A 25,627-nucleotide genomic window follows, 5' to 3' on the forward strand; every position below is an offset into this window, starting at 1 on the left:
GTTGGATAAAGCATTGGCAGTAGTTGGGGCACTGTCTTAAACAGACTCATTACTGTTGTTCCTGGTGGAAAAGCCATGTCCATCACAGGTTTGAATGTAGCTTCTGCTGCTGAGCTATTTATTCAAACTAAAATATAAAGAGATATGCATCATCAGGTAACAGCAGGAGGTGTGTCTTGATGCTCTGCCACCCTTCTCCTTGTTGGATCAGCCCATTTAGATTTGAAATTTTGATGTCACAGTGAAAAATGTCAAATATCCTTTGTTTTTATTCTACTCAAGTCCAGGAAAATTTTAGTGCATGCTCGTATTTGCTTTGGGCAGTGAGTGCAGCAAAGTTGTTGGTAGAAAGGTAAAGCTGGTGCCCTATATAGTAGGCCTGCACATAGTTAAAAAGGGAAAAAATAAAGAAGAACACCAAGACTAGACTACCAAAAAGCTGCACCATGTTAAAGGGATTATAATCTGTTTTTGTCATTTTTAATTTTTAATTTGTTAGTGTGCTTAGAGTTATTTTACAGTCTAAAGAACTATTTCTGCTTTGACCTCAACTGCATCAGAGTCTGCTTACTGACCAGCTCCGAAGGACATGAAGCAACTGCAATCTATAATGTTTCTGCCATTGTGTCACAGTTGTTGAAAAGTTTTCTGTCTGGAAGAAATTTGTGTTTTTACTGCTGCCAAACATTGCCATCTCTGACACTTTGTCCAGAGCTCACTATTGCTGAAGTTCTGCTCTGATGTTCCATCAACAAAGGCTTTGTTTTGGTATGCTTCTAATACATGTCAACTGATGTAATCTTGGACTTAACCAGCTGCAAAAGTCATTATAAACCTTTTTTGGGATTCTCTTGGAAACTTCTTTTTACATTTTGCATTTGGGCATCCTGGAATTATTAATTTGTTCTTTCAGATAGTTTAGAAATAAACATTTAAGCATTAAATATAAAAATTCCTCCCTTGAATCATATATCCACAACATTTTTGAGAGGCCATATTGTGAGGCATTGTTTGACCACAGATCTAAATAATTAAATTTCCATCTATTACTTTTCTTATTTATCCTTAACCTCCTAAGACCCAAACTCTTCCACAGCATGCATTTTTAATTTCTCTTTGATATTTGGGCATTTTGGGGCCAATGTAAAAACAAAGAATTACCAGATTTTTTTTTTTACCTTATTTTTGTTTTTAAGAAATATAAGAGCCACATATGAGGATATTCGTTTAGAATTTTGATAGAACAGTAGCAGTATAATGTCCTTGTAAGTGGATATCAGGCCCATGTAGAGCAAAATTGAGTATTTTAGTCTAAATAACCCAAAATGTGATGTCTGCATATGTGGACGCCAGGTCCTAGGAGGTTAAAAAAATAAATCTGGAAGTACCCCTGTCGAAGTACCCTTCAGTATTGGCATTGGATCCATCAAAGTGTGAGTGTTAAATAAAATTGCTTAGTTATTGATAAAAAAAAAAAAACACTGTATGAACATGAGTGTGAGACTTGAAGTATAAACCGCTTTGCATGTTCAAATTAAATAGAAAGGCACTATACAAGTGCCAGTCCATTTACTATATACTTGAATATTGAGTTGCAAAGCACAAAGAAATAAGGAACACCACTGAGAAGATTCATGAATGAAGTCAAGAAGAGTTGGTGTGACAGAAGAGGATATGGACAGGGTGAGATGGAGACTGGTGCTGCTTTTTATCACCATAGCAACAATTCCAAAAAAGTGTATCAGCCGAAGGAGGGAAAAAATAAAAATCCCTGATCACTGAGCATTTCTTAGAAGATCAAATGTCTGCTTGTCTAAATATGTAAAAACCCAAACCTTATTTATGGGATGCAGCTCAGCTTTCAGTATCACCTGCATAGCTACTGTTTATCCAACAGAGGGCGCAATATGACTTTTTTTGGACAGAGTTTCTCACATTCATTTTCCTAGATCTTTTTAAGTCAAATACTCTACAAACTCTCTAAGAACACCAGTGCGTTAAGATGCATTATTGTTATAGCCTTCCTTAGCGCTTCCATCATTCGTCTCTGACAACTCAGTACGCAAGCTCAGTACGCGAGCTGGGGAGATTTCCGCTCTGAACGCGCAGGACATGAACGCAATATGAGGGAAACGACGCAAGAGCTCCCTTGTTGACATTTTGTATACACTTAAAATCGACAGCCTACCGTGTGTTCGCCTTTACGTTCCTCCGTGCAAACACGAAAAACACGTCCAAACTTTGGATTCACGGAGACGTAAGGATCCCACGGCTGCTCATGCGCGTGCGTCATACGCTGTCACTGGTGTGGAGCCTGTCAGACAGCTGCAGCCAACTCGCTCGCGGCATGTGGAGCAGGGCTGAGTGAGGAGGGAGGAAGGGGTGGAGGGGTTGTCCGTTTGACCAACATCGATTTGAGCGGAGGTAGTCGACACTCGTGGACGAGCCTTTACCGCGGTGGCAACGTCGGTGTGACAGCTCCCCTTCGCAGCGAGGGAGAGAATGAGAATAGTGGATGTAGTTTGTACAGCGCGGCAACAGAGAAGTCACTTCAAAAGGTGAGCGGAGACAGCTTTAGCGTCTCTGACACACTGTGTTGTCTTCTCCATCTGATTAGCGCTTGTAACGAAACGACCCGTTTGTTACTGTCTTTTCCTGTCCTGTTATGTTTTCACAACTTGCGCAACCAGCTAGAGATCAGTAAATGAACCCCTGTTCACTCGTTTTAAATCTAGTCGCACGTGCAGGGCTGTTAGAAAGCGCTCGTGTTAACCGTTAATGGAAGTGAAGGTTTGTGCTCGTGAATGTTTTAGGGTTTTTTTAGGGAACAGATACGGTTTATGGTGAGAGAAGTTGGCTAACTTCGCAAACCCTCTGTGGTTAAGAGAAGTGTAGGAGCGGTATTCATTTTTGGGAATTTCTGATTTTGCAGCTTTCCAGCTGTTAAATTACGTGTTAACCGTGACAAGACAAGTGTTTAAGAACAGGGAAGATGACTCGGTGTCCTTAATTATCTGGCGTTTCACCCGAACACCACTAGTCTGGGGTTTTTTCTCACGAAGCAAAGACATTTCTTAATCAGTTTCGCTCTTACCATCTTTAAGTTCCGCATTGTGTTAATGTATGCTTCGCAGGTATGAGAGAAGTGTCAAAATCGGGAACTATAGTTGTGTTCGACACAATGTCCTGTCGTTTTATGTCCGAAAAGCGACATAGTTTTTTAACTGGAGCCAGCTGGGGTTTACTCTGAATATCCCACCACTCAGAAAGCAGACTCCAGCATCCGAAAGTAGGCCAGTAGCTGGTCTGTATGTCATGCTACACCGTGTTTGGTCCCCCCTCTGGAAGGTTAATGGGAGTCTGGCTGGTTCAAATGTGGAGTGGGGGGAGGTTACAGACAGACAGACTCAAGTGAAAGATGTCCAGCAGCTCTAGCTCTCCTGTGTTGGATTGCAGACTCATATTACAGATGTGCATATTGCTAATGTGCACATTACCTCTTTAATTTAAATATGTACTTGGTAATAGCATGAGAAGTATTGTACAGGCGTATTAAGTCAGTGCTATATTAGGTTTTCATACACACACTTCACAGCTGTGTTTTTTTTTAAAGATGCTGCTTTCTGTTCATATCAGAAAGGTGTTTCTATGTTTTTGCTTCTTGTTGTGAGAACCCCACCCATACGTCACAATTTCCTGCCTCTTTAATTATCTCCTGCATCTGTTCCTAATTATTTTAGTTAAGAACTGATTTCATTTGGTTTATGTTGTAAAGCTTTTCAGATAGCAATAAGTCAACCACCCTTTAATATTAGATTTTCCCTTATGAGAAAAATATATCTGTAAATCTGTGTGCACTTACAGATAGGGCATGGCATTTTCAAAAATGAATATTACGTGGATCTCATCGTTTTCAAACCGTCAATTTGATCTAGAGTCCAACAGCACATGATGACTTTAGGATATGTGTGTGAGTAAAACTTTTCCCTTTAAACATTGTTCTGACTGCAAGCAGGATGTCAGCCACATGTGAGGCAGAGCATGTGAGCCCTTATTTTATTATCCTTGTCTTTTTTTCCTAATGACTCACTAGAATTTGCCTTTTTTAGAACACTGATGTGTTCATTAAGCTTTTATAAATTTGCTGTTTTATATCCCTGCTTAGCAGACTTAAAAGCAATTATGTAGTATTATGTTCTGCGGTATTATAGATAATAAGTAAATCCCTTGGTTAGCACTTGGAGGAAAGGATCATAATTGGCTTTAGTCAAATAAACCATAAACACAGACGCTTTCTTTTTTTTACTCTGATACAACATTTACGTCTGTTTATGGTTCACATGTTCGTTTTCAGCCAGGAGTTTGCATTGTTTTCTGTTGGGATAATATTATTACAGCAGAGAAGCAACAATAGTCTTTTTGTTGGTCTGAATGGCGGCTTTATGATAGATTCCAAAGGCTTACAAATGGGCCAGTGTCACAAAAAGCACCGAATAGTGAAGCCTTTTGCCAGCCTTTTAAAGAAAGAAGAAAAAGAAACACTTTACCCCAATAGTGTAACCCGTGAAAGGTTTTCAGTGGCCTTGTCACATGATTAAACCACCTACAGGTAATCTCTGATCATCTTGTTGCAATGCAATCGTGGTCAGAGCTGGGGAGGTGTACCATATCGCGTGTGGGGGCTTAGTAGTATAGGCTATAGCTATGTTTATGAAAAGTTGTTCCGAGGCACACTTGAGGCAAGTCCAGGTGTTGGTCTGTTTTTATCAACCAACAAAATAATGTCTAATTTTTTGTTTTTCTTTTATTTACTGTATCGTGCATAAAGCTGTCTGGCCTATTTCAAATGAGAGCTACATCAGAACCAGAAGCTGCAACACTGCTTGTTGATCTGTATGAAAATGTCTCGCAAATTGTGTTGTGAGCCATGCTAGGTCGAGATATCACAAATGGGCTGGTCAAAATCCCTTCATCTGACAGTATTATTCAATCATAATCTATGGTAGGGTAGATGTCACAGAAGCTATTTTGGACAGAAATGAGTAAGATTTTCCTCAAAATATTTCAATATCCCCAGCCATTAGTATTCTACATTTTTCTTTTCAGGGTGACAAGATCCTGGAGTTTGTGTCACCATGCATTGCGTAATAGACCTTTGCACACCCTGAATAGCTTTTCTGTGTTTTTACAGGCTACATACAGACAAACATAGTCACACTCACACCTACATACAACTTGGGTTCCTCATTTGCCAAACCTGTGCTTGCACTCCTAGAAAGAACTTGAAAACTCTGCACAGAAAAGCCAAAGTCATCCAGTGGATTGGAACTTAATAGTATAGTCCGTGAATATCTCAGAATAGTGGGGCATTTATGATGCTTTTATGAAGACTGCGATTGTTAGCACCTTTTAAAATTATATTAATACACAAGGATGATCATATTAAGAAGGCAGTTATAAGAGGGCAAATAGATTATAGATACCAGTGTAATAAAATTACTTTACACTATTATAATCCTTAAGTCTCAAATACAGCATTTTAGCATTTGATCAGTATGTTACTTTATCACAATCATGGTGCAAGAAACTAGGTTTCTGCGAGAACTCATTTTGACAGTTGCATGAGCTAGTTTGTCTATAAATGATCCCAATTCTTTTTCCCACACTCCGTCATTAGTGAAATTGAGGTCACACCACTGTTGAGATTGTAAATTGTCACTCAGGCTGAAAACTGCTACACCCATGAGGACACGAGTGGTCGGTTCATGGGATAATAGCTGAAATCTTTGTTTGTTTGTTTTTTGACATTTGTAGAATGGCTAAAACGGACCATCTTGGAATTTCCCCTCTATGATTGGCTCTGTTTGTGTCTTTTCTAGATGCCACTTTAAATTAGTTTTTGCCCCAAATACTTAACCTCGTTTTGCTGAACTGCTTTAAGTGTCCTTCCAGTGTATGCTGTCCCCCTTCCATAATCCTCTCTTTCTGTTCTTGTAAACAATCTTAAAACTGACCGAATCACACGCGCCGTGTGTAACGGTAAGCCTGGCATTTTTTCTTTTTTTTCTTCAGCTTTTGACTTTGGCCGTGGTCGGCTCTTCCTCATTGGGTAACATCCTCTCTTTGTGTTCACCTTCTTGAATTATTTAATCTATTTGGCTTTCCAAAACCTAGCACTGTGCTGTGGTGGGCAAAATATAATGGTTTGTAAAGAGTGGAAGCTGTATCAGAGGTTACGTTTGAACTTAGTAATGTGACCTGAGCGTTTGCTCTTAATTTGGTGAAGGACGCTTGTTGTGCAGCAAGCTGCTTTTGTAAATGGTTAAATATGAGATCTGTCTATCATCAGCATGATTTAAGCATTGCTTTTTTTAAAACCTGTTTTTCTCTGTTTATTAGTCATTCAGCTTCACGTATGAGTTTACTAACATTACCACAACAGTAGTTATTTAAAGTGTGGATATACGTTGGGTTTTGGGTTTTTTCTAGCTACACCACTTATGTTGTGACTGTGTCTTTCCTAAGATGAGGATCCATTTATGAGAATGTGGCTTTCTCTGCAGGATCTGAGGTTTTGTGTTTATAAATATTCTTCCCTTGACATTCTTGTCCTCCTCATACCACTCCTCAAAAAATTGCTTGCACTCTGGGAAACAGGCCTGCGATGGGCTTGCTTCTCTAGCATCTAAAACTTTGTGTGGTCATTTTTATAATTAGACCCCCCCTTCCTGCTCTCAAGCCACAGTAATGAACAGAGACTGCTTTCAGTCTGAGTGATACAAGGTGAGGTGAGCCCTCTTCCTCCTGCTCCATCTTGTTTTTTTCTTTGTCATGAAAGGAAAAAGGGCACATTTGGATGGTGAGTAATGTTGGTATAATCTATGTTCTGTGTGGCTCTCTCTGGAAAAATGATAAGGCAGAGGGACATGGGTAATATAGAGTGCAGCAGGACAAAAAAGTCCTTAGGGACAGCAAGCTATTCTGAGCCTTTGTGCTTTTTCTCAGTCCCTGAGCTCTGGATGTTTCCCCCTGGGCCACAACGTCTGTGTCTGTATTTTCTATGCATAAACACTACAAAAAAGTGAGTGAGATGGGGCGGCAGGGGAAAGGGCCCAGACAGTAAGGAAGACAGGGAATCTTTTGTTAAGGAGACCATAGCTTCTCAAAAGTAAGATTTTCTCTAAGTGGCCTAAGGTGGGTGGTATTATTCTTGTCTCAAATTGTCCTTTGAATTCCTAGTATGGACTTGCTGTTTGCTTCAGCTCAGTCAAGAAAAGATTTAGTACACAGTTTATTTTACTTTGCTATGAGTCAGTAGCCACTATGAGCAAGCCTTGAGAAAAATGCTACTGGCATGGGCACGGTGAAACAAATGGCTCTTGTCCATGCACCATCACACCTGCCAAACATGTTTGTTAGTATGGAGCCATATATAGAAGCTGTTGATGATACTGAGATATCTGAGCTTGTTTTTTATATTAATGTGATCATATTTTGAGCATGTTAAAACGTGGCTTCTAAAAATATGACTTGGTAGCTAAATGTCCATTATATTGTACTTGGGAAAAATTCTCTCTGATTAACTCACCTTGAGTATACAATAATCTTGTTTCAGCTGCTTTGGTCTTGCTTTAATGGAGGTTTCATAACTTTATTTTTTTAGAGGCAAAAATAGTCACTCTTGTGTTTGTTGTAATAATGATTCCTGTTCTCTAAGTAGGTTCTAAGCTTTCTATGACATTCCTCATCTCTTAATAGTGCTCTCAGTTGGCCTCTATTACCATCTAATTTGACCCTGGATGATCATCTTTCTTCGCCCCTGCTTAAAGTAGGGAGGGCACCTCGTGGCCATTGCTCTCTGTCTGCTTTTTCCAGCTCTTTTCTGCTTCTCTTGGACACATCCGTGCTTACATGCATACACTGTGTGTCTGACACCCATTACAAAACTGGAGCTCTGTTGCCATCTGGGACTTGAGCGTTCTTCATGTGGAAATTAAAGCCATGTGGTTGCTTGTAAGCTTCCCTTCTCTGAACTAGAATGACATACTTGTTCTTCACAGCCGCCACAAAGCTACACCACTGAGCTAATGTAATGACGGGGGAAATGGAATGCACCGCAGGACATTCTTTCAATTTAATTGTCATAAATTGTTCTGCTAATGACTGTAGTAATTAATACGATTATAAACTTAAGCAACAGATGTATAATTCCACCATATTCTTAATTTGAATTGCTTTTTCATTTGATGTAGGGAAGTGAGAAACCCTTGATAAAGCATCAGATTTAGATCATTTACATCTTAGTCGTGACTCATTAAAAATGTGTTTGTCTTTGACACTTCATGCTTATTAGTACCCTGACAGTGAGGTTGTAAGATCCTCTGCAGGAACAGTGGTGGTTTACAGTACATGTTTATAATAAAATATGCATCTGAAGAGTGAGTGTGAGAGTTTACTCTGCAAGGTAACCAGGCTGAGTTGGTGCATGGTTCAAGCTTGTCTGATCTGAGTGTCCTTTGGCTGACCATGCAGCGCTGACTAATCGTGTGCTCAAAAGAACGAAACATCTGGCGTCTTTTGCTTTGCGTCGCCATCAGCAGTGAGGTTAGTGTTTTGAGTGACAGCCACATAAAATACATTAACGTAAAAATTTGATATTAATAACAATATTAATATCAGATATTAACAACGAATCTGACCTTCGGGATTCAGGTCAACTTTTTTCCAGTATTTCCAAATTTGACCTTAGCTCGTCTCCCTTGTGTTTTTGTCCTTGTGCTGGTACAAACTGTCTGAGGTAGTTTGACTTGAAGGCTTCAGTTCAAGATATCAACCCACATGCACATATTGCAAATATGTCATCGTGTCTCTATCTAAATAGGAGTCTAGCGCTTGTGGTTAGTTTCCAGGGCCCTACGGTAAGTTATTGCCAGACTACTTGTAATCCCAAGCTTTCATTCTTACTTGGCGCTTGTATAATCCTCTGTCTTAAATCGGAATCCGCTCGGATTAAGATTGATTATAAGCCAAAAGAGAGACGATCAGAAACCAAGGGAAACAGAAATATGTTTAAATAACATTTGAGAATTGTGTTCTGTTTCCTGTGAGATTAAATATATCTTTTAGTTTTTGAACCGCAGTTAGCTGATAGAACTATAAATGGCCTTTTGGTTTTCAGTGCAGAGAGCTGTTTAAAAGTGTGCTACCAGTAAGTCTTTGAAATAAAGCTACTTGGCTTAATTTTTTTCCTTGCAAAAGCCAGGCTGGTTATGGCTTTATCCATGACATTTTAGAGTATGTGAGCAACATTTAGAGATAGGAAATGTTAGTGATAAATCAGTAAAGGAAGTTTTGACTGCCGCATCACGGCATCACCGCTGAAGACCTTGTAATTAGCTGACTGTGACTCAGAATGCTTTGCAAGCTCTTTGTGGTTACAACTGTGCACTGTGAGCTTATATATGTGAGCCTAATTTAGAGCCCTATGTCATAACAGGAAATGATGTCATCTAAGCCTTAGTTTCTACCCTGTTAGCAACATGGTTGTCAAAACGTAGCCATACAGTTGTTTGTTTTATTTTTCTTCTTCTGAATGTTCAGCGGTGTTAACCATCTCAAATTCCAGCTTACTGTTTGCTCACTATCTTCTCACTATCTCAAGCGGCCGATTTTGTTTCTTTCAAACACATAACCTTTATTCATTCCTTCTGTTTTCTACACAGTTAGACAAATGACACATCCCTGTTCATATTAACTCCCCCAGGTGTGATATTCGTGTGAGGTTTCTCCCACTTGGTGACCTTCTCAGTTGCTTAAGCAGATTTTCCATTGAGCTTCCATCTGTTGACACCCTGATCCCGACCACAAGTAACCACCTTCCTGTTCACCACTTAAAAAGGGCAGTAAAGTAAATTACTTTGATGCAGCCACGGATGTAGCCTCAGCTGTTTACTCTTGTATTTTGCTTATGAGTCATAAGCAAATCACCAGTTGTATTAGTGTGATATGATCTTACTTCTCGGATGAGAGGTGAAACGTCTTCAGAAAACTTAAAGAAGTCCGGTCGCTTTTCTTTCCAAGCTCCTTAGATTACTTTGACCTGGATGACTGAGAACCTACACAGACAGATCAACTGCAGTTTTACTGAAATCTTTCTTGCTGATCACACAGTCCAAGTCTGAAAGAGTTGAAATATTTGTTTAATGGCTGGAGGAAGAAGAATTTTGTCCCACTCTTTCTGTAGTTTTCCTTGAACCTGTTATTGAAGGAGTGGCAGTCACTAGTTTCCTTTTCTTCCTGGCTCAAAAACAATGCTATCAGCAGTGTGGAGACTCAACACAGGAAGAAAGCATCTGAGACCTAATGATGAAGCCCGACAGATGCTTTAATTATTTATTTATTTATTTATTTATTTTAAAGAAATTCCCTCAGCAAACAGGACTTTTAAAAAGTGAAATTCCATTGTACAAAGCATAATGAAATGTTATACATATTCGGAGTGTGTATATATATATTTTATACATTTACAACTTACATTTATAAACATGTGAAAATGCAGTAAAGCAATCTTCACTTTGATGACCATAAGTGTTAAAGTTGTTGGCATATAAATCAATTAACTCCTCATGCATTTGAATTAGGTTTCACTGGCAGTACCATTAAAGCTGAACTCATAATAACAGAGCACGTTCTCTTGGCATAACCTTGCTTACACATCTGTGTTGTGTGACGTTCCTACTAAGTCATTGCATTAAAATAAGATTAGTCCTCGATATTCACTTAAATTTAGTGCATGTCTTAGAAGAGAAACATAAATTAAACTTTTGATAATTGTGAAAATACAATTAAATCAAGAGGGCTTAAAAATTCGATTAATTAAGAAAAACAATTATGTAGCTTTACAATGTGGTGCCATGACACTCCACACATCAACTCCGATGTTAAAAAACATTGTGTGCATAGTTAAAGTATTCAGTGCAATTCAGTTTTATTTATATAGCACCAGATCACAACAATAGTTGCCTTAACGTGCTCAGCTTTTTATTAATTTATTTCTTTACGACTTATTTAGCCTATGATAAATACACTAGTAAGACCAAATTATCTGATCATGTGATATAGGTAAGATAAGACTTTGGTTACCGAGCTCACCTCACAGACGGTTTACACAGCTGTTCAGAAAGTATGCTGATGCCATCAAAACCCTGAAATGGCTCAAGCTGAGGTGGATGAGAAAAGGGAAATTTTGAAAAGGAAAGCAAAGAGCAACAGAGTCCATTTGTTCAGAGGTCTGGTTTCACTGAGCACCTGTTTCTACTGTGGCAAACCTCTTCCATTATTAGGCTTAATTGTAGGAGAGTCCCAAGAAGTGCTCATATTTCAGCAGCACTGGATACCTTTTTATGTGTGTGGGAAGACACCTGAGAAACAAATTGCATCCTGAACTTGTACGTTTTGTGAATTGTAGATCGCTTCAAATGCAATGTCTCCTGTCAGCACAATGAGTAAGGGTCTGCAGGGAAAAGTTAAAGGGTCTTTGTGTGAGATGACAGGTGCATTCACACCTGTTGCTGCTTGGCATGCTACGAAAAATCTACTGCCTGAGGTTTCTGTTGGCTGCATGTGTCGAGAATCAGTATAACATAGTATTATTCCAAAGAGCTGACTTATTATACTAATTTCCTGTGTAACCTTTTTAAAACAAACACTCTTCAAAAAGTCAATGTGAAGAATTGCATTGGACAATACCATGCAAGCTAATTCAGACAGCCAACTCTAACTGCACTGCGTCATAAACATGTAACATGCCTCATCCGTTATATTCCACATTTAAATTTCGAAATTTGCTACATGTCAGTGCCGCTGCTGCGCTGCATTGCTTCGTGCTGTTTCAAGCCCTCTACCAACTCCAGCATACACTCATAGGCTGTTTACCCCACAATTTCTGTATGTGTCATATTTTTATGGAGGGATCTCGTTAAGTTTAATGCAAGGAGATTGTAGCAGTTTTATCTTACAGTTATCTCTTTTACATTCAAGCAACATTTTATATCATGGATCAAGTGTGTAATTATCCTACCATACCAATCAGCAGTAAATCAATATTTACCTCAATATTAGGTCAATATTCTTCCACATGCCCAATGTATATGCCAATGCATTGGCATATACACAGGTTAAGAGAGATTACTCTCTTAATCTATTTCTGTGTGTTTTCTTATAGATTTTGACATGAAGAAGGACATAGACACATTAATAGCAGAAGAACGGGCTGAAATCATCTCTAAATATGACAAGGTAGGTGTTTACAGGAAAACCTGTGACTGTGAACATTTCCATAGTGACCAATTTGTGGTTACACTTAGAATATTTTTGCAAAGCATAATGCATTTGTAGAGGTGTAGCCACAGAAGATTGTCACGTTTCATTTGGAGGATACTACACAGATCAGCATTCACACGCTCCCTACCTTTGCATGGGCTAAGTCTCAATTGCATCTGTCAGGAAGGCAGAACATCATCAGAAAATGTCAAGGCTCATGTCTCAGGCTCCTAATTTAAAATGTAGTGCACTGACTCGCAGGGTTTAAAGAGGAAAATAATGGATCTGTCCAAATATGCATGATTTGAACTGTTTGTGTTTCAGGGCAGGCAGGAGGGTGTCAGTATTGATCCGTGGGAGGATGCTGACTACAGCATTTATAAAATCACAGACCGCTTTGGCTTCCTGCAGTAAGTACATTTGAAGCTTTGGTCTCTACCTTGCACTATTTTAAATTTGTGCACATTCCCTTGCATTGAATTGGTCCCATCGTTCTGTCTATGCTACTTCTCAGATTATGATGATTTTTTTATCATTATAAAATGTAGATTACTCTCTTAATCTACCGCTTTGATACATATTGTGTATTCCTGCCCTTCTCCAGTGAGGAAGAGCTTCCAACACCAAGTGTGCTTGAAGAAAAGGTATGAACATTTTAACGTATAGCTACTTCATATTTTTACCATATTTTTACCATTCAAGTGATCTATTTATGTCCGACTCTCACATGCACTGAACCACATGTTGTTTTGTCTTTCTTCTCTCCAGCAAAAGCAGCAGGAGCTCGAGCGAGTTGAGAAATGGCTGAAGATGGTGAAGAAATGGGACAAATACAAGAGCAGTGAAAAGGTCGATAGTCACCCATCAACATTCAGACACCAACATGTCTTAATTTAGCCCATGCTTCCTTTTTTCTGCTTGGCTATCTGATGTACTATTTCTGTTTCTTTTTATAATCTGTTTTCCATTCCTCTTTTAAGCACAGCTCACTCCTTTATCCATCTCCTCTTACCAGACTATCGTGAGGAGATGGCTAAAAAAAAAAAAAACAAGTACATGAGTGTATGAGATGAATCCGTGTCAATCAAGAGAGCTAAAAGGCGTACACCTCAAGAAGCATTCAAACGTGACGCCTGTGTTCATGTGTTTCTGTCACATCTGTTTCAGCTGGCGAAGCGTGTATATAAAGGTATTCCTCTCCAACTTAGAGGACAAGCTTGGGCCTTGCTTTTAGACATAGAGAAGGTGAAACAAGATGGTAAATATGAGGTAAGCTATTAAAATTGTTGGCAATTTTCTATGATTTTGAGAAACTGTGTCCTGGTTTTTACACACAGAAATGTCATTCCCCTGTTATCCAGAAAATGAAGCAGCAGGCTCGTAACTTCTCCACAGAAATTAAGCAGATAGACTTGGATGTTAACAGAACCTTCAGGAACCACATCATGTTCATGGATCGCTTTGGAGTCAAGTGAGTTCTTAGCTTCACTCAGGAGGAAGCTGAAGTATTTCATTGTATCCACATGTAACACATTATACACACATACAAACTGTTAAACCTTGGTTGTTTTTTTTTTTGTTTTTTGTTTCTTTTTTGTTACAAGTGGCCTTGTCAGGTTTTTTTGTTTTGTTTTGTCAGGTCACATGTCCAGGTTTCCCCTGACAGAGGTTCCTGCAGGGTGTGACCTCTGACCTAAACGTTGCAGTAGCCCTGTCCCCTCCCCACTTACACACGCACTCACACAGTGCCATGCACACACACACAAAACCAAAGATGTGGTTTCCTCCTCTCTGCATTTTATTAGCCTTCCTGTCAGTGCGCAAAGCCCCACAGGAAATGGCATTATACAGAAATGTGCGCTGGCGTCACATGTACTGTAATACCACTGCAACAACAGAAACTTATATCACCAAATGTACACAGACTTACCTTCCAAACACTAAATACCTTCTTGTGTTTCTCATTGTATTTGCTTGGGGCAAGGCGCTGTTATGTGTTACTCTTCACTCTGAGTGTGTAACTGAGTGCTCTGTTTTTGCCCTTTGTAATGTACTTCCCCTCCAATTCAAAGCCACCGAGTCCAAATAGACCAAAACACCGCTCCATCCTGCCTGGCTGCCCACTCCTTCCCTGCAAGTCAGCAGCTGTCTCACACACACTGAGAAACTGACAGCTATTTAAAGCTCCTTTCCTGTCTCTGTCCCTGTCCATAAGACATCTATTTACTATAGAAGCCTGTGGGGGCATTGTCCTATCTACATCTGCGTACATTAGATCTGTTACTATCCCTACGCCGTGTGCACGTTGTACACATTAGCCTACACACATTGGCCGCCTGTGTTCAAGGTCTGAAGCAGTTGTAATCAGATGTAATTTCTGGAACATCTGTGGGGCTTTCCATATATGACAGCATATTTTCACATATCATGAACAAAATATATACTTCTCTACTTCACAAGGTCATTACGAAAAGAAAACCATAAAAGTTAACTTTTTGGTCTTTTTTTTTTTTTTCTTCAGCCATAAAAGAAGTCCTGTCACACATTAAGACTTAAATGTGTAGCAACAATACTGAGGGTTGATTAAGCGACTGGGTGGATAAAATAATTGGTTCAATTGAACCGCTTTACTCCGACACAGCGTTTCAGTTTGTTTGGTTGTTTTAACTGGTGGCTTCTCTGTTCTCTCTCCAGGCAACAGGCGCTGTTTCACGTACTAGCTGCTTACTCTGTCTACAACACGGTGAGCAAATTTGTCCGTGTATCTGTGTCCGTACTTACGGTAACATTGTGTTGCATAATATGGAGGAGTCTTGTGTACACTAGCTGCACAGGAACAAGCAGCACATCCATCAAGAGTGTTAGTTTCTGTACAGTGGAAAACAGGCCGAGCTATCCAGACCCATCTGTTGTCACTCTTGTTTAAAGCCTTAGGAGAGATCTTTTATTTATGACTGGCTTGGCCTAATTGCTACACAGTGTAGCAGATAGACCGTTGTTCACACTATTAGACCAACTTCCCCTTTTGACAATATTTTAGCTTCAGGACAAATATTAAGCCAATTCACTCTCTTTTGTTCTAAGATTTTATTCTGTCTTAATGTAAGAGGATGCCTTGTTTCCAGCTAAGCGCAGCTTTTAGAAAAACAAACCTCACATCCTCATTTCTCATAGAAGCCAAGTTGGTTACTTTTCACTTAGCAGTCATCTTAACAGTGTCTCTGCACCAGTGTCTTTGAATCACAGTTGTGGATCTGAAGGCAGAGATAATGAGTTTTTCATGCATCTGCTTGAGGGTCTTAGTGTATTTTTCCAAGTGTTTCTCTTTGCATGGTGAAATTCAGAGTTTACACACATGCACAGAATCACCAGCACTCGTTTGTATCCTGTGTCTGAACACTTACATCTATCATTTGCATTCATATTGAACAGATTTTAATATTCCTACGCTTTTCAACTAGCAGAAATTTAGCAATAGACTTTTGAAGAGTACACCACACGCAGGCAAGCCAAAGTCTGTTTTTCTGATTGGTTTTTGTAGTCGATTCCTGTGTGGTAGAGGTGTTTGAGCCAGAGGAAATGGGCATGTGTCGTTCCCTTTTTCCTTTTTCCCCTCTTCTCACACACTGCTCAGAAGAAACTGGGTCAGTAGGAGAGCCAAGAGAGAAAAGGGAAGAGAGAGTTGGAGGGGGGGAGGCATGTTTGTTCTTTTTGCCTATGTGATGGTAGTGAAGAATGTGGGGAATGTGTAGTTTAACCTCACCATAACCCTAACTGTATTTATGCTTTTCCTTGGAAGGATATTCTGTCGTGTCCGTTGGTAGCTACACAATAAATCAGCCTTAATATGGACAAATACTAAGCATGTGTCTGTGTTTGCATGTATGTGCTTGCCAAGGGCTAGTTTAGTTTAAGTCACTGAATCATTGTGAAGTCATATTGTCAGTAATTGAAGCTGGATGCATGACATTACTGAGAGTCTTTGATTGGCTAGTGTACATATTTGTACAATCCAGGTTTGAAGTGCTGATAATACCAACACTACATCTTGTTGTGTACAGTAAAACTTCCAGAGTCTGTCTTCAGACCTCATAAGACATTCAGATGCTCTCTGTTCCCTCATTTCTTAGCGTGTGTGTGTGTGTGTGTGTGTGTGTGTGTGTGTGTGTGTGTGTGTGCGCTATTAAATTATGAATACTTCCTCTCATTTGCCCGTTCTGTTTAACTAAAGCCATTTCTGCTCCTGTCTTCCCCCAGGAGGTGAGCTACTGCCAGGGGATGAGTCAGATCGCTGCCATCTTGCTCATGTACCTGAATGAGGAGGATGCCTTCTGGGCTCTGTCCCAACTCCTTACCGACAACAAGCATTCCATGCACGGTGAGACAGAGATGGGAAACAGGAAAGCACAGCTAATTAATGTCTGGGAAGTAACTGTACTGTTTAAAACCAATTAAAAATATAAGGATGCTTTACTAACTTTAGTAATCGTTTTCTCTTTAATTTGTATATAATACATCTCTGCTATTGCCATACACAATTTATAGTCTGCTGACTAATTTTTTTCCCTCCCCGCTAGGGTTCTTCATCCCGGGATTTCCCAAGCTGCACCGTTTCCAGGCTCATCATGAGCTAATCCTGTCCAAAATGCTGCCTAAGCTCAAGAAACACCTGGTGAGTAGCAGACTGATGACTGATGCCTTCCATCCATCCTTCCATCCACAAGAGTAATTGAGCTCTTTGAAACCTTAGAAGTTCAGACTCATTTCAAACAATCAGGTCATTTCTCATTTTTTTGATTAATTCATGTTGCAAAGGACCGCATGTTGCAGATCTTAGATCCCAGAGTATTTGGAAAGCGAGATTTATAACTGAAAACAAATTCTAAGGCAGAGTTTCGCATTCATTCCTGCTCCACAGGACAAGGAGCAGATGACAACAGGGATTTACACCACAAAATGGTTTCTGCAGTGCTTCATTGAAAGAGTGAGTATTTGGATTTCCTCCAGATCTTCACTGTTTTTTCGGGGGGGTTATATCTAGTCCCATTAATGAGTGCCTCACAATGCTTTCTTTTACTTTCACTTTTAAATTAGAACTACACCTATGGCAGTTTTATTATGTTTTGATGAGACTGACTCTTAAATTAACAGACACCTTTCACCCTCACCCTGCGTTTATGGGACATCTACATATTGGAAGGGGAGAAGATGCTATCTGCTATGGCTTACACTATCCTCAAGTTACACAAAAGTGAGTATGAGGCTGTGCCATGCCGCGCTTTATCCCTAGATACGGCCGCGGCTGCTGTTGCTACACGAGTGTGTGTTACTGTGTGGATTACATCGCACGCTTCCTCTCGGTTGGCTGCTTCCTAACTGGATGGCTTACATAACAGAAGTAGTCGGTTGCTGTGGAGAAGAATCAAAAGCTGATTTTTCATTGGGTGGCATACTCTAGCACTGGCTCAGCACATTGGTTGATTTCTTGCAAAACAACTCCTTTAACAGGCCAATTCTTTACTTGGCATCTCTTTACTTGGTATCTTTAAACATTACATCTGAGCTTAACTACTCTTTTTAACAGTAACATTTCTATTCCTCACCTCATGGAGATTATCCTCATAGATTACTTTGCTCCTCCTTTGTCTGTATTGTGTGTGTAATCAGAGCGCCTGCAGAAACTTCAGTTAGAGGACCTGAGAGAATTTCTTCAGGAGCAGCTGGCTGCTTCTTTCTTCATGCCTGATGATGCTGTAGTTGAACAGTTGCAGACAGCAATGACTGAACTACGCAGTAAAAAGCTGGACCAACCTCCTCCAGGTGCACCTATGTTCTTTTACAGGCCTCCCCCCCCCCCCCAATCCTAAGCTTCTTTGTCCACAGCGTTTGTCTTGTAATAACCCACAAATTCTGTTTCCTTTTTTAGCCAAGTCAGATGAGTTACCCAAGAAGCCTCTGGGTCAAGAGAGACCAGTTCTCCTTCTCCCATTGCAGCCTGACTCTTCTGTGAAGGTCAAAATAAGTCCGCAGTCTGAGAGCCAGCCCAGTACAGATACCCAGGAAACAGTTGGCATCACCCCACATCAGCCTCCCTCCCTTGAAGAGCCCCAGGAATCAAGAAGCCTCTCCAGGCCAAACACACCTAGTTTGCCTTCACCAGACCCTGTTGTGGTTCACACACAAGGGACACCATCTTCTCTGAGGCCTTGTCGAAATCCTCCGATCCCTCCAAAAGTAGGGGTAAGGAGAGATGTTAAGGAATTGTTCCCAGCAGTTAGTCAAGAGAGGGGCAACGAGGAAAACGAGACCTCAGTCACAGAGATCCAAGAAGAACCTGTGGATTGGCCTCCACCCTATGAGCCCCCTCCCTTGGATATGGATACAATGGAAGCTGAGGAGGAAATCATGGATCTCCCTGATCTACCACCTCCACCTTTCATTTTCCCTAACCAGATTGACCAAATGCCACTGGGAGGTTGTTCGCCCCATCTGGGAGCTAGGACTGGCCCGGGTATCCAGCAGTGCTCTCACTCCCCCCGCTCAGCCTCACCACTGGTCAATCAAATTAAGCTATCCCCAAAACTATACCCTAAACCTCCGACATCACTTGACATTTTGCAGAAAAAATCTTTGCCCTCAAAACCCTCCCCCAATCGTGCCTTCACAGATTCGTCTTCCTCTCCCAGAATTCCCCCAAAGCCAACCAAGTTCCCAGTCTCTCTATACGTCCCGGTATCTGCAGGAGATAGACGGCCTTCTAACACCTCACAGTATGACAACCTTTCGGAGGTTGATGAAGATGACCGTAATCTAGAAAGAGTGCTGAGCTCCACTCCTGAGGAAATTCCTAGCCTGCACAACAACCCATCATACAACAGAGAATATGACCCTGCTGTGTACCCTCTGCCTCCACCTCCTGTCTACATGCATCACTCTGCTTCCCCTCCCTCACTATGTGCCCTTCCCAGTTTGCCACAAGAACCAGAATATGTAGGAGAGGGCAGTTGGGTGGAGGATCCTATCCTTGCCCCTCCTCCACCTAGTTTTGCCGACAGACTTAGTCCCCTCCAATGCACCACTGCCAGCTGTTCAGACCCGCACAAAGCCATGTCACCCGGTTATTCTAAGCCTTTCTCCAGGGGCCCCAGAGACCATTCTGCCTTCCCAGCACCGCTGTTGTACACCGGGTCACCTCCGACTCACTTAAGATCCTCAGGACAGTCAGAAGTAGGAGTAGCTTTGGTCCAGTCCAGTCCAGACTTTTGCAGGGTGCCTCAAAGTGGACATCAGTTGCCCAAGTCGGTGACATTTTAAAGTGTTATACAAATGTTACTGAGTTATTGATTTTGACAATATGCTTGGGATTCTCTGTTACTGCTTGTCTAGTTTTCAAAGACATTTTCAAGGTGAAAGGCCAGTAAGTTTTAAATTTGTTGTGTGTGTGCTCGCGTGTGCTCATGTGCTCATGCTTCGTGTATTAGATTCTTGCACCTTCTTTTATGGGCAGTGGTGTCAAATTTGTATTTAAATTCTGTTGGCTGCACAGAAAAAGTGTTAACTTGCCTGCTCTTGTTGTCATGTGAGAAAATGAGGTTTCAGTTTTTTGGATTGTAATAAGAAATTTTCAGACTGTTTGTCCATACAACCTGCGCATTTCACCATTGGTTTGTTTCTCTCTGTTTAACAGTGTCCCAACAAAGTGTCTTAACCTTATCATTGTGCACTGAGGGTTGCAACTCTAACACAAGGGCTTTGAGGCTGCCAAATGAGACCTTGCAACCAAAGCCTGTACATTTATGCTGAATTTATATCAAACTGTGAGCAGGCTCACATATCTAACAGTATATCAAACTGTAATGAGAAACTGTTATTATTCTTTACAGAATTTTTAGGTCAGTACTTGATTTAAAAAAGGACCACTAATGCAGTGCACAGGCAAACCTTTCAGAGAGTTTAAAGCTGTATCCACCAGCAGCAATATGAAACGATGTGATACTTCTCTGCTTTAAATACTGAAGTTTATATCACATGAAGCCTGGTCAGGTCAGCTATTTCCCAGGCAGGTAGCAGTGGGTACTTTGTTTGTCTTTTTAATTTCTTTGTTTGGATGCTTTTGTTTTTCAAAGTAATAGTTCCAGTGTTATCTGTTTGTCTAATACTTGATCTCACAGCAATAATGTACTGTGTATATAAACATGCATGTATCAAATTTAATTAAGGAAAGACTAAAATGAGGTTTTATTCCATCACATCAGCAGTTTCTCAGTAAAATCCATTGACACTTTATTTGAGAGTAGCGCCATCTAGTGTTCAGTGGTAGAATAGATTCAAAGACCGAGATGCTTTTTGGGAAACTACTTCTGCTTGTTAATAGTTCTTCCTTTTATTCTTGGTTATGAATGTGCACATATTCAGAGACTTATACATGAGCAAATCCCATATCTCACTGTTTAAAACTGATATAAACCAGGAAGAAAAATTCATCTGAGTTTCTTCACATACTTTAGAGCTATTGGTGACTTTAGTGTTTTATTTAATTGCTATAAGGACTTTTTTTTTTTTTTTGAGAAATGGAAGTTGAGCCATAATATAAAATACAAGGAACTACTGTATAGTCAAACATGTTTATGTTCTTACAATTATGACATTGTATGTAAACATCAGTTTTGGGTTTTGTTTTGTTTTTTTGCACTGACATTTGTTATTACAGACTTTTCTGTTCTTAATGGTTTTTTTTTTTTTTTATGGAATTACAAATTAGTGCTAAAGTCTTTGGTCTAGGTTTGCAGACTCACTGTACATTCTTGTCTAACAACTTGGACCTTAGCTCCCACACAAGTATATTTTGGCTTGCTGGAGTATTCTGTCATGTGACCTGCCCACCAATTGTGGATCAGTACTCCTTTTATGGATCTGTTTGGCATCAGTGAGATTTGGGCTCAGACCAAAGCTTTTGTGCAGTTATGCAACTATGAGTTTTATAAAGAGACAAACCCAGGTTATCTGTTCTTTTTTTTTTCTCTCCTCTTTTCTGCAAAGACAATTCACAACTGCTTTCAGATATTTATTGCACACCCCACAGTATCATATAGTGTATATACCTCAATATCAAGGTGCTTAAATTAGTTTTTTTATTTATTCCTTTACACAAAGTACATTAGGGCACGAGATTTAAATTTAGACCTTTAGAAGTTCCTTAATATTAAATATGAAAGAACATTCCAACATAATCCACTGATTCAACGCCAGCATCCTACAGTACGTATAATATTCGTACTTCATATTTTATCTGCAGCCACCCTGATTTTTCTCCTGTTGGAATGGGTTAAACATACATTTTAGGTATAAGTGCACTCTTGTCTTCAACTTTGGTTGTTCTTGACAAAACAGTTAAAGGCTACAAGCGTCACAAGTTTTTATGTTTTTGCAGAAAGTTTCTGTACATTCATGTATCAAGTTGTGACAAATTGTCATTTTTACCCAGACAAAATGAACGGCTTGTCATAGATGTGGTTACTGGGAACACAAAATGCTGTCTGTACATTGACAGTATTGACTGATTTGCTATACACTGAGGAGAATGGATGAACAAATGCTGTGATTAGGTTTATATAAATTCAAAATAGAAGTAACGCCTGTAACCTAAAAACTTTAGTGCAAGGAGAAACCACATGCAACCTCAGCACAGACACAGTCCACCCGCTGAGGACGGGGTAGTAAGTAGCACAGCTACGCCCACACCGCTCGTATCGTTCATATCCTAAGTTGAGCCATGAGGTTGGAAAGGGAGGTAACGCTGTTCCTTAGTTTGGAGTCTTCTTCCTGTCCCAGTGACACTCCAGCTAGGCGTGTGGAACCGTTTACTCCCATAATGCACGGCAGACTGAGGAACACCTCTACAGCTATGCCACCCCAACCCTAAAGTAAACAGAAAAGGCTTTTTTTTTAGAACAAGATAATCAATGACCTTTCCTACAATGCCCTGAAAGCATCACACACTCACACTCTCTCACACACACACACTCACATTATTTGAATTAGTTGCTTCAATAACAAGCCACTTAGTGTTGCTACCTGAGCAAGTGTGGAGACAGAGTGCACCTTCCTCTTATCTGTCAGGACACTATTTGTAATGTCGGCGATAGAAAGGCCCACCGACCATGACCGCTGGCCTCGATTTTTCATGATCTCAAAGGCTCTGCAGGCACAAATTAAAATAAACAATTTTTTAAAAAGAAAAATATTTACTTAATTGATCAAAAATGCACTTATAATATTTTACAGTTATTATAACATTTTGTTCAAAGTTATAATAATTCATTCCAGTACCTGTCTAACAGTGGTTTGGTAGAGCTGGATCCTTGGGCAATCTCAGGTGATGCACTGGAGTTCAACCCAGAGTTACTCATCACAGCAACTGTGAGACAAAAACAGAAACGTAATTGTTTGGGTGACTGGTGTTTTTTTCCAAGTCCTTAGAATAGAAAGAAAGTACAAGTTGAACCGGTAGTGCAGCATTACTGCTTATGGTTGAAATGGTTGGGGGAAAAACACGTGAGGTGAATAAATGGGTTAAGACATATCTGTAAATGGAAAAACCGTCAGTGTACAGGTCAGGAACTCACTGAAGGAAAAAAAAAAAACCAACAAATATTTAAATAGTCAGTCCTTTCTTTCTGGCTCACTTTTGTTATCTGAAAGTTCTCCTATGACCCAGGCTGGTTTGTGTGTGTTCAGATTGATATCCATGACATGACTGAGTCGCTCCGAGTCCAGGTTACACCCTGCTCCAATCACATGTGTTGGAGGCAAGCCACTCTGCCTCCAGGCAACGTGGGTCATTATGTCCACTGGAGAGAGAGAGTGAGTGACCGTACGTTATTTATATAATGAGCCGAGCAGTCAGTAGAAGGCGTGTCTGCTGCTGTTACCGACCTGGTTGTGATGCAATTAGCATCACTGCGCTAGGGCTGAGACGTGCCAGACTGGGAATTATTCCTCTGTACAAGTCAACGTTGGTCTGTACCACGGTGACATACGACTGTTCACTGCTCCATGCGTTTGCAGTCACCACGACCACCCTGGAGCCTGCAGAGGCTGAGATATCTAGCACAGCAGAGACAATGGTAATTAATTCCTGCAGACCTGTCACAGCAAAACTTGTAAAAGAAAAACACAAAGCTTAGGCATTGTTAATTCAGCAAACATTGACTGTGGCATTCCCATTCTTGTTCAAATGTTTTCTTTTTCCTCTTTCCTGATGAGTCATCAAATATGCTCTCTACACAAGCACAGTGCCAGTCCTCTCCCTTCTAATCAAACTGACATCACTGGTGACTCAGCGTGACGTACCTCTGGATACTTCAACCTTTGGCAGACTGAAAATCTCCAGATCTGTACTGCCACCCTTGGTGGAACTCTCAGCGACATCAATGAAAACCAGTTTATCCACTTTACACTGGATGAAAAGCAAATAACAAGATAAACCACTTCTGAATAGTAAAATAGGAATTGCTAACATCTGAAGCTGGTGAAATAATAATTGTATGACATAACAGTTTATTTAAAAAAATACAATAAAATCAGGTGATTACCTTGGATAAAATGCTCATCACTGATGCCATTCCTAAATCTCCTCCCCCAATAACTGAGACTTTGTTGATTGGTTGATCGTGATGGCTGATTCCACCTGAAATTTAGTAAAGCCATCACTATGAACTACTTGTCTCATTAGTGATCATCAGTTATAATAAAACTATATATTAGGAGTTGCACCATCACTGATACGGAAATTGGAGACAAACGCCAGGAGCTCATGGGGATCTTTCTTGTCTGTTGTGGTCTTTGAGGACAATGGAGGGTCTTCCTGAAATTTGGTAACCATCTCATTCAGAAGACCCACCACAGATGACTTTGGCTGTTACAGAGGAAACGAAACAGCAACATTTCAGCACCTTGTCCGCTTTTAATTTTAAATTTCAACCAGACAGTACAAGATCTTACATGATCCCAGTTGTGAAGGCCAGGTAGGTGGATACGTCCATGGGCATCAACGTGCTTGCCCTCTCTGATGACCATGTTAGAAGTGGGTTTCAAGTGGCATATGGGAGGAGTGAATGGGAAGGAGTCCAACAGCCACAGCTGAATGGGGAAGTTGTAGGAGCGACCTTTGGACAGAGACACCTCAGTCAGTACAAAATTATGACCTCATGCTCAAATTAGTGATGCTATTAAATTATACAACTCTTTCTATCAAAATTGGGAGGCAAGTGAGAAGAGTTTGGGTCAGCCACACCTTCATATTGGACCGGGATGGTGCCAGTTAATTTCAGAAGGTCTTTTTGGGTGCTGTCACTAAATGCTGAAATATCAGTAAAGATAGTATAAGTTTAATGTTCTTGTGTGCGAAGGTCAGCAGTAAATGGGTTTAATGTAAGAACTTACTGTATGTGCCTGTGGATAGCGTCATCCCAGGATAGATTCGATTGATTTTCTCCAACTCCTCAACAGCAACATCACGAAATTTGTACTAATATCAGGGGGCAGAGAAGGAAGACTTAACTGTTTCGTATTTGGGTTATATATTACACACATGAGGTATATTGTACCACATCAGTTCTCTACAGATTTGGGTCATTACAGTAATCTTTTATTTACATTAATTAATTTATTTGTGGCTGTAAGAACATTTGTCATCGTACATTTATTCTGACAACAAAACACCCAACAATTACTTTTATATTGACATTTTCTTGAAGGGTCCAACAGGTCATTGCGTATTGCTGTATTCCACACCTACAATGGAAATGCTCATTGGCACAAACAACAATAAGTGAAGCACAATAATACTGCAGTCCACGCAAAGTTAGACACGAGTAGAAAGCAGCTCAGTTTAGCACTTTTTAATTGCCCTTCCTGTCTCATTACTATTTTAAATAAGTTACCATTCTGTTCTTTTTTCCCGTCTCATTGCCATCCAGGTTTCTCTCAGACTTCAGTAACAGAGCTGGTTCGGCTAGTTAGTGAAGGGAGACAGCAGCTAACCTAGCCTGCAATTATGTTTTGAGTTTTAACTTAAGAGGATCTTTCGAAGCAGCTCGTAATAAATCACTAACCTTCGAAAGAATCCGCTGGATTTTCTCTGACGTGAGGTCCATCTATTAAAGCACGACTCCCCGAAAGAAAATAAAAAATAATCCTCGTTTCTTTTGATTTCCACCAGACTGAGACTTTGCTTCCACTTGAACTCTAAAAAACAAACTTCCGCAAACTTTAAGGAGTAGTCAGGCGACACAGGGCGACGGAT

General features: G+C 40.2%; 3 protein-coding genes across 3 annotated transcripts in view; 1 reads left to right on the forward strand and 2 right to left on the reverse strand.

Moving 5' to 3' along the window:
- Positions 1–2,334, reverse strand: part of cpt1ab (carnitine palmitoyltransferase 1Ab (liver)) — a 21,957-nt gene extending 19,623 nt beyond the window's left edge. The window contains exon 1 of the mRNA XM_086298178.1: positions 2,189–2,334. The gene's annotated coding sequence lies outside the window, so the exon portion shown is untranslated. The remainder of the gene's footprint in view (positions 1–2,188) is intronic.
- Positions 2,163–21,319, forward strand: LOC147324398 (uncharacterized). The gene is made up of 14 exons (XM_086298175.1): positions 2,163–2,558; positions 12,224–12,297; positions 12,646–12,731; positions 12,926–12,965; positions 13,090–13,170; positions 13,489–13,590; positions 13,683–13,792; positions 15,016–15,064; positions 16,579–16,699; positions 16,899–16,993; positions 17,240–17,305; positions 17,473–17,572; positions 17,989–18,141; positions 18,248–21,319. The coding sequence occupies exons 2-14, from the start codon at positions 12,232–12,234 to the stop codon at positions 19,633–19,635; spliced, it is 2,457 nt and encodes an 818-aa protein (XP_086154301.1). The 5' UTR covers positions 2,163–2,558; positions 12,224–12,231; the 3' UTR covers positions 19,636–21,319.
- uevld (UEV and lactate/malate dehyrogenase domains) lies at positions 20,292–25,615 on the reverse strand. Its single transcript, XM_086298181.1, has 12 exons — positions 25,437–25,615; positions 24,766–24,850; positions 24,617–24,682; positions 24,325–24,488; positions 24,097–24,238; positions 23,916–24,010; positions 23,674–23,779; positions 23,257–23,427; positions 23,007–23,171; positions 22,651–22,738; positions 22,396–22,519; positions 20,292–22,239 (listed from the first exon to the last, which is right to left on the reverse strand). The coding sequence occupies exons 1-12, from the start codon at positions 25,476–25,478 to the stop codon at positions 22,075–22,077; spliced, it is 1,413 nt and encodes a 470-aa protein (XP_086154307.1). The 5' UTR covers positions 25,479–25,615; the 3' UTR covers positions 20,292–22,074.
- Between the last annotated feature and the right edge of the window lie 12 nt (positions 25,616–25,627).

Source organism: Aulonocara sp. 'chitande type north' Nkhata Bay, linkage group LG7 (assembly GCF_057382095.1).
Source record: "Aulonocara sp. 'chitande type north' Nkhata Bay isolate Kocher_YH1m ecotype deep benthic linkage group LG7, A_spYH_male_GT1.1, whole genome shotgun sequence".
NCBI lineage: Eukaryota > Metazoa > Chordata > Actinopteri > Cichliformes > Cichlidae > Aulonocara > Aulonocara sp. 'chitande type north' Nkhata Bay.

Coding starts and splice junctions, on each gene's coding strand:
- LOC147324398 (XM_086298175.1), top strand. CDS start 12,232: ATGAAGAAGGACATAGACACATTAATAGCAGAAGAACGGGCTGAAATC. Junction 16,700..16,898: donor CAACAAGCATTCCATGCACG/GTGAGACAGAGA, acceptor CCTCCCCGCTAG/GGTTCTTCATCCCGGGATTT. Junction 18,142..18,247: donor GCTGGACCAACCTCCTCCAG/GTGCACCTATGT, acceptor TTCCTTTTTTAG/CCAAGTCAGATGAGTTACCC.
- uevld (XM_086298181.1), bottom strand. CDS start 25,478: ATGGACCTCACGTCAGAGAAAATCCAGCGGATTCTTTCGAAG. Junction 24,011..24,096: donor CAATTTCCGTATCAGTGATG/GTGCAACTCCTA, acceptor ACTAAATTTCAG/GTGGAATCAGCCATCACGAT. Junction 22,739..23,006: donor AGAACTTTCAGATAACAAAA/GTGAGCCAGAAA, acceptor TTTGTCTCACAG/TTGCTGTGATGAGTAACTCT.